This window comes from Cynara cardunculus, assembly GCF_001531365.2.
Source record: "Cynara cardunculus var. scolymus isolate 2C chromosome LG 1, CcrdV1, whole genome shotgun sequence".
NCBI lineage: Eukaryota > Viridiplantae > Streptophyta > Magnoliopsida > Asterales > Asteraceae > Cynara > Cynara cardunculus.
Window position 1 is genome coordinate 21,972,590 of NC_037528.1, and position 7,755 is coordinate 21,980,344.

The following is a 7,755-nucleotide window of genomic DNA, read 5'->3' on the forward strand; positions in this document are numbered from 1 at the left end:
TTTTAAAAATTTTTATCAAATATTTTATAATATAATATAGTTAAATAAATAAAATATTTTAATATTATATTGAATGTTGGATTCTTCAAAATAAAGAATTTTTAAAGATGATTTTTTTGTTGAAGATTTCAACTTTTAACTTTTTATTTGTGAGAAACTTTAGGCAATCTGTTGAAAATTTCAAAATCTCTCTTTCTCTTTGACACTTACGAATGAGGCCCTATCGATTCGTATTACGCAGAAGAAATCAATTATAGATATTAATGCAATTGAACAAGGCGTGTTTTCTAATAAGCGAATTCATTTAGGAAAGTTAAAGGCTGGTTTGGGTTGAATCGAAAGTTTGATTCTAAAAATGTCATTCAACGGAAAGTACCTTATCATCATCTTCATGGTATATATGGGAAAGGATAGAGCACATAACATAGGCCAAGGAAAACCAGAAGATGGCCTCCTCCTCTGCTTCCACTTCGGCTACTCTCACTCTGTCATCGATTCATCTCACCCAAGAACCAAAATCATCCCTCATCTCCTCCTTCACTTTCAAACCTAACTCTAAGACCAAAACCCTGGTTTTACAATCCCAATCAGAATGCATTAGACCCACCATTTTGAAGTCCGGTTTTGTAGGTTATGCTTCTTCCAAGAATTCCCCATTTTTGGTTTCTGCGGTGTCTGCTGAAGCCGAATTGGATGAAGATGTTGATGAGGAAGTCGAAGGTGGCGGTGTCGCTACGGCCGCTCCTCCTTCCTCCACCAAGCCTAAGAAAGGAAAAGCTGCTTTGCCTCTTAAGAGAGACAGGGTATGTTTATATTGAATTTGTTTTCATTCCATTGTTCTGGGTATGTCGCTTGATTTGGGTAAAGGATTTCGGATTATTGAACCCTTCGTCACCCAAAAAATAACCCATGATTTCGACATTGATTTTTTCCAAATTTCTTCTCAAAAACATTTTAGGTTATTGTAGTTCGTTTATATAATTGAATGTATGTTGATAATTGTTACACAAAGACTGGAATTCTTGTCAATTATAATGTTTGAAACAGTTAATTGCACCCCACAAAGTCAATTGTGGACTTCTAATTGAGGTCTTTTTTCATGGATTGATTATGACAAACCCCCAAATGTACTTGTTTGGAATTTATAATCTTGAGAGTTCTCTTTAATCATGCACGCTTGAACTGTCAAATGTTATTTTTCTTATATTAATTTATAGTTTCTATAGTATAACAATGGCCTCTGTAGAATAAACCACCAGCAATATTCAAGGAAAGGGTATATGTATATGAGCCTATGGGAGAAGCTACCAAGTGTCAAGATTGAAATGTGGATCAGTTCCACATTGATGTTATGCGAAATTGCCTTGTGCCACTTCATATCTTAGGTTGTACCTCCTGAGTATGGTGTCATTTCATATCTGGTAGTGTATGTGGTGGAACCCTGCTAGAAGATAAAGAGTTTCTGGTTTTTGAGTTAAAAGAAGACAAAAAAAGAACGTAGTTTGCGACTTCCGTTTGTTTTTATAGGTATGCTTTTGACTTTGAGTTTTGACCTTGTGTGATAAGGGATATAAGCATTGGGTTAAGGGCAACAATCATCGAAGATTTCTATTAAAGCTGATAGGTTGGGTGCCTTGTGTCACTTCAGAATATGTTCACTGAAGTGGAGTGTGATATGTGATGTTTTACTCTTTGGAGAGTCACGGGTTTTTGGAAGTCATAGTGAGGAAGTGGGTGAGACGATATCTATTTTCAAATGGAAGCCGAAAAGCGACATATTGGAAAAGATTTCTTCCAAGAACCCACCCACCTCGAGATAAATTTTCTTTGACCGGATAAACGAAACAAACCTAATATATCTCATTCAAAAGTAGGGTTACGGGGCGGGATGTATGCAGATTGCAGACATGTCCTCCACTCCAAATGGTAGAGCGGCTGTTTCCATGATTGAACTTAAGTGACTTCTTTGATAGCCTGAATGGTAGCACTGGTGATACAAATAGAAGCATCCTCAATGAATTAAAATTTCTCATGGCTTTCAAAGAGTGCACAGGATTCGCATTCACCCCATAAGTTCCAAATAATTGCAAGTTTCAAAGTCCAAGGAAGCATGGTTGGATCTCTTAATGATTGCAATGAATTTTTAGGATTGTCGCGTGTGATTGCTTTAAAAGCATGGTTGGACTTTTGCAAGTCTCCTTTATAAGAAAGACGTATATTACTTCAAAAGCATGGCGTAGAAGTTCTCATTATTACTACCATCATAGTTGTAGTTGGTTCTATATTGCCAATTAAGCTATAAAGCTTATGGACTTTGTACTGCCCTCTCTAGAGGCAGCAATTTCTTTAACCGTAAAGTTTATGATAGCCAATTAAGCTGCAAAGTGTAAGGATTTTATACTGCTCTCTCTAGCAATTTCATTTGCTTTAGCTTAGCGGGTAAGAAGTGGTCATGGGTGGATCCAACTTATGGGGGTAGGGGCGTATGCCCCCAACCAAAAGTCGTAGAAGTTGTGATCTTCTTAGAACCCCAATTCTTGTATTTACTCCAACCTTCTTACATTGATGCCCCCAGCCTTCTTACATTGATGCCCCCAACTTTCTTTGAATGACTCACTCATTGCTCCCTGTAACCCACTCATTGCTGTTGGTGTTGTAACTCTTAGCAATTTAACTTTTTTTTATGGTTTCGATATTTAAGACTGACGTTTTTTGCAATATAGTTAATTTTGTCATGGAATGCATTGTTTGCTGCCGTTAATGATGTCTTACTAAGGCTTTTGGAATAACTCGAAAACCAGATGACCAAAAATGTTTTAACCCGAACCTCATTTGATTCGGATGGATTATTTGACATTGGATTTATAAAATACCCTTTAAAAAGTGTGCCCCCGATCCCATGACTTTTTGGATCTGGCACGGGAGGTGGTCATCCTTGCAGAGAATGAATGGGAGGTTTGGATTTGATTCCAGGCACCACCCACCTTCTCGGACACATGATTTACCTCCCCCATAATGGTTCTGGGACCAGCATGGTGGGGCGCTCCAAAGGGTGGCGGCATACCCCTTTCTTGCATAAGAATTTCATTAACCGTGAATTTTGTTTAATTGTGAGCACTTCCAAAAATAACCATGTTGTCAATCGACAAAATTCTCTAAATAGCAGTTGTTCTTCATGGTCACCAAGTTTCTCAATTAAGAAATAATGACATGATTTTTTTTTGGATAGCTCAGTATGTGTTATTGTCAATATCTCTCGAATAGCCTTTTTATTCCATACACTAGAGTTGTAATTGAAGGTGATATATTACAAATCTCAACTGCCCATTTAACATATGATGAGAAAATTGGTTCATCCAATTGACTCATTTCTGTTTTTCGTTATATGGGGTCTGTTTCAATGATGGGGGAAGAAAAGAAGATGAACCACAAGGAAGATGAGAAACAGAGAAAATAGGATAAACGGGTGGAGCCTTACCAAGTTACCATATTCTTCACTTTATCTATAAATTGAATCGTTCTTTCTCCAATTTGTGCGTATCAGACTAGGGCAAAGAGATTCTTGGAAATTCAAAAGCTGAGGGAGGTCAAGAAAGAGTATGATGTGAAAACTGCAGTATCATTGCTCAAGCAAATGGCAACCACAAAGTTCACTGAAAGCGCAGAAGCACATTTTCGTCTCAACATTGACCCAAAATATAACGATCAGCAGCTGAGAGCAACAGTGAGTTACTTGAAATTTTAGTTGGCGTTCAATATATCCCTCCTTAAACAATTTCTGATGTTTCAAATCTTTTATTGTAGGTAAATTTGCCCAAGGGAACTGGGCAGGTTGTAAGGGTGGCTGTTCTAACTCAAGGTTATATCTCTTCTCATCTTGTTTACACCCAACCATTTTATTTGATGGATATTAATTGGTTCAGCTTGGAATACTCTTGAAAATATGATTTGCCCTTGTGGCCATACTCCAGGCCTTCCGTGATCATTTGGGGGATTAGTCGGTGTGCGTAAGCTGGCCCGGATACCCATGGTTACCCATAAAGGAATATATGCTAGCTCAATAGCTCATAGCCCCATCATTTCTTTGGGGTGTTTTCAAGTTTGATCTTTTTTGTGGAAAGTTTTCACGTTATAGTTGCCTATTTTTCTCATTGCAAAGAATTGATTGTGTTTTGTGTGCCTCAACGAGATTGTTTTATTTTGTCATTATGGAAGGTATTTCCTAAAATTACGTGACAGAGTCGAAAGATGCAACTTTCATGGGACAAAAGTAGTTACGCAAATAAGTAAATAAATTAACTCTGGAATTGATGTATTAAACGCATTCGCAACTGAAAGGGAAATGTTGCATACGAGATAAGATATAATATGTCCCATTCCTTTTATTTTCGAGAAATTTTATGAGCATATGACATTTAAAACATAACAAACACAAAAGTTGTTCATCGATTTCATTTTTGTGACAAGGGACAAAAACTGTATTGAAAACTGTCCAAAAATGGAAATTGTTGCAATTCTCATGATCTGGATGTAGTAGTAAATTGGTATAATTATGAATTATTTTTGGTTATTTCTCTTACGATGAAGATGATCTTAGGTTTTCTTCTTATACTCGTTTGCTTTGAAATAATTTTAACAATTTACTATAAGGGTTTAGAAGTCACTAATCATAATCTCGCTGGATTCCTTTCTAATTGTTCTACTCTACAGGTGAAAAGTTCGATGAAGCAAAAAATGCAGGAGCAGATATAGTTGGTGGAGAGGATTTGATAGAACAAATTAAAGGAGGATTCATGGATTTTGACAAACTGATTGCAACTCCAGATATGATGCCTAAGGTTTCAGTTTTATTATTATTATTTAGATAAGTACTCCCTCCGTCCCAAAATACTTCTATAATTTTATTTTAGTTTGTCCCAAAATAAGTGTCCTCATTTAAAAGTAAGCGTCTATTTTCTTCTGATTCTACCTCTAATTATGAGATGGAGAAAATTTCTCTCTATATTAAGGGTAAAATTGTCTTTTAGTTAATTCAGAAGTGCAATAATTAGACATTCTTAATACTGTGTCTTTTTCATTGTGGACAACTGGACATTTATTTTGGGATGGAAGGAGTACTACCTTTTAGAGAATTTACAGAGAACCCTTGTACCCCTTTGAACTAAAGTGAAGAAGCAAACTTTGAAGCTACCTTTTAAAATAGTCAACCTGTAATTTTTCTTTGTCCCAAAAAGGAGTCCTATTTCAGAATTTAGCCCTAAGATGAATGTCATATTTACTAAATTACCCTTGACTTTCTAGAGAATTGATCAAAGTCATTCAGTTAATTTGTAATGGATCATCTTTATAGTTTTCAATTAAAAATGTCTTGTTTTTTTATGGATTTCAAAGTGGACTCCTTTTTCAAGACGGAGATATTTCATTTGTCTTCAAGAATGCCAATTAAGCAGAAAATAATGAAAGAGGAAAGTGCAAGAGTGCTTAATATAGTATTATTCAATTTTCTGCTGAAGTGATCTTGATGCGTAATGCTATATATCTCAAATATGTGTAGGATTATACAACTCATGATATTTGGTTTGTTTGAAGGATCTTGAACTTCTTGACACAAATGAGCCTGTGGCATGCTTTCATGTGTATCTATAGGTCAATATTGGCTGGCAAAGGTGTGTTATGAGAATGATTTGTTGTAAATGAATTGTTTGTGGATCAGGTTGCCAGTCTTGGAAAGATTTTGGGACCGAGAGGACTGATGCCAAACCCTAAGGCTGGAACTGTTACAACCACTATACCTCAGGTAAGATATAATCAGCACATAGTTCACATGATAGGTACAGTTCTTAATTGTGGACATTGTGTTGCATGTATTCAGCTTCTGACATATATGTATGTATATATATATATATATATATATGTTCGTGTGTGTATAGAGTTATATATATAAGTGTGTGTAGAGGGTAGTGCCATAGTGGTATTTAATAATCTCACAAGTGCCTAAGAGCATCTCCAACGAATTTGCTATAATTTCTCTATAATAGACAAACAAAAGTCAATCTTCAACAACGAAGACAATTACATTTAACTCCAACAGTTTGTCCATTTTAGAGATTCTAGCATTGATTATAATATTAAAAGGCTGGGACTATTACAACTACTATACCTCAGGTAAGATACCATCAGCACATAGTTCACATGATAGGTACAGTTCTTAATTGTGGACATTGTGTTACAAGTTTTCAGCTTGTGATATATATATACATATATATATATATATGTGTGTGTATATATATAAAGAGAGAGAGACAGAGAGAGACTCGGGTTCAAAGGAAAACCACAAAAAAGTGGAAAATTGAGGAACACCCTAATAACTCTTCATCGGTACGGCATGCACATGTGCATAAAAGTAATTGAAAATCTTTCTTGGTTTCTATGCATGTGTTCATTTTATGCACATGTGCATGCCGGACAATTACGTTTATGTGCATGTGCATATGGTACATACAATGGTCATTAGGATGTTCCTCAGTTTTCCAATTTTTTGTGGTTTCCCTGAACCCTATATATATATATATATGAATGTATATGTTCCTCAGTTACATTCATGTGTTTATGTATAGAGGTTAGTGTATTGAAGGTATCTCACAAGTGGAAGAGGCCTATTTACACCCGTGTAGGGCCCACTATGTAAGTGTGAATGGAGCTTGTGTACGACGGGACCTCTTGTTTCCTTTAGTATTTGTTTTGCAAGCTGGTGTCTTCACAGAAACAACCTTATACTGTACCCTCAGGACCTACATGTAGAGGAAATATTAGCGTACATCCTACCCTGACCTCATCTCAGTGTGGAATTTACTGGGTTTGTTTGGTTTAATTCGGAAACTTGACCATATTGTACTTTGCAGACCATAGAGGAATTTAAGAAAGGGAAAGTGGAATTCAGAGCAGATAAAACAGGAATTGTTCACTTGCCATTTGGGAAGGCCAATTTTTCAGAAGAAGATCTTCTAACAAACCTGATGGCTGCAGTGGTATATCACATCATTCCCCTTCTGGAAGCTTCCTTTTGTTTTAATTCGTTCGTTATTAGTACCTAAAACATTGTTTCTTAATTTGGCAGAAATCAGTGGAATCAAACAAGCCAACTGGCGCAAAAGGAGTATATTGGAAAAGCGCGCATATATGCTCATCGATGGGGCCTTCAATCCGGTTAGATATAAAGGACATGCTTGATTTCAAGCTTCCATAGGATGTCTAAAGAATAACCATAGAAGATGTAAATTGAATCATCATCTGCTGCTTGCTTAATTAGCTTCTTGAGCTCTGTTCTTGAAAAAGGAAAGAGAAGTAAGGTCACATGGTTGATAGAGAAGTAAAAGAGCAAGAAAGCTGTTTCTTGGATCATTAGTGTTCTTCCTTTTTATGCCAATTCAACAAAACATTTGCAATTTGTATGACTTATTCTGGTTGAGAGTTTTTTTAATATTGGCTTTCCACACATAGTTGGATATGTGTGTGTTTTTGGAAAATGTGGTATATCATAGAGATGGGGCAAAATAACCTGTCCTGCCCGGACCGATGACAGGACCAGGCTGGATCGTTCACCAGATCATACTTTTTAGGACCAGTCTGCGCCCATCGTTGTACATGGTACATATGTCTTCACGAGGTTTTTTGGAAGTACATGGTACATATGTCTTCGTGGTTTTATTTTTGTTATGCATATGATATTTTGCCATAATTTTTGTTAAAAAAAGA

At 36.2% G+C, this 7,755-nt stretch overlaps 1 protein-coding gene across 1 annotated transcript; it reads left to right on the top strand.

Annotated features, from left to right (window-relative positions):
• Positions 1-428: 428 nt before the first annotated feature.
• Positions 429-7,495, top strand: LOC112515108 (50S ribosomal protein L1, chloroplastic). Its single transcript, XM_025121771.1, has 7 exons — positions 429-803; positions 3,545-3,724; positions 3,805-3,859; positions 4,711-4,838; positions 5,714-5,797; positions 6,903-7,028; positions 7,118-7,495. Exons 1-7 carry the CDS (start codon positions 447-449, stop codon positions 7,244-7,246), a joined length of 1,059 nt encoding a protein of 352 aa, XP_024977539.1. The 5' UTR covers positions 429-446; the 3' UTR covers positions 7,247-7,495.
• The last annotated feature ends 260 nt before the right edge of the window (positions 7,496-7,755 follow it).

Coding starts and splice junctions, on each gene's coding strand:
- LOC112515108 (XM_025121771.1), top strand. CDS start 447: ATGGCCTCCTCCTCTGCTTCCACTTCGGCTACTCTCACTCTGTCATCG. Junction 4,839..5,713: donor CTCCAGATATGATGCCTAAG/GTTTCAGTTTTA, acceptor TTTGTGGATCAG/GTTGCCAGTCTTGGAAAGAT. Junction 7,029..7,117: donor CAAACCTGATGGCTGCAGTG/GTATATCACATC, acceptor TTAATTTGGCAG/AAATCAGTGGAATCAAACAA.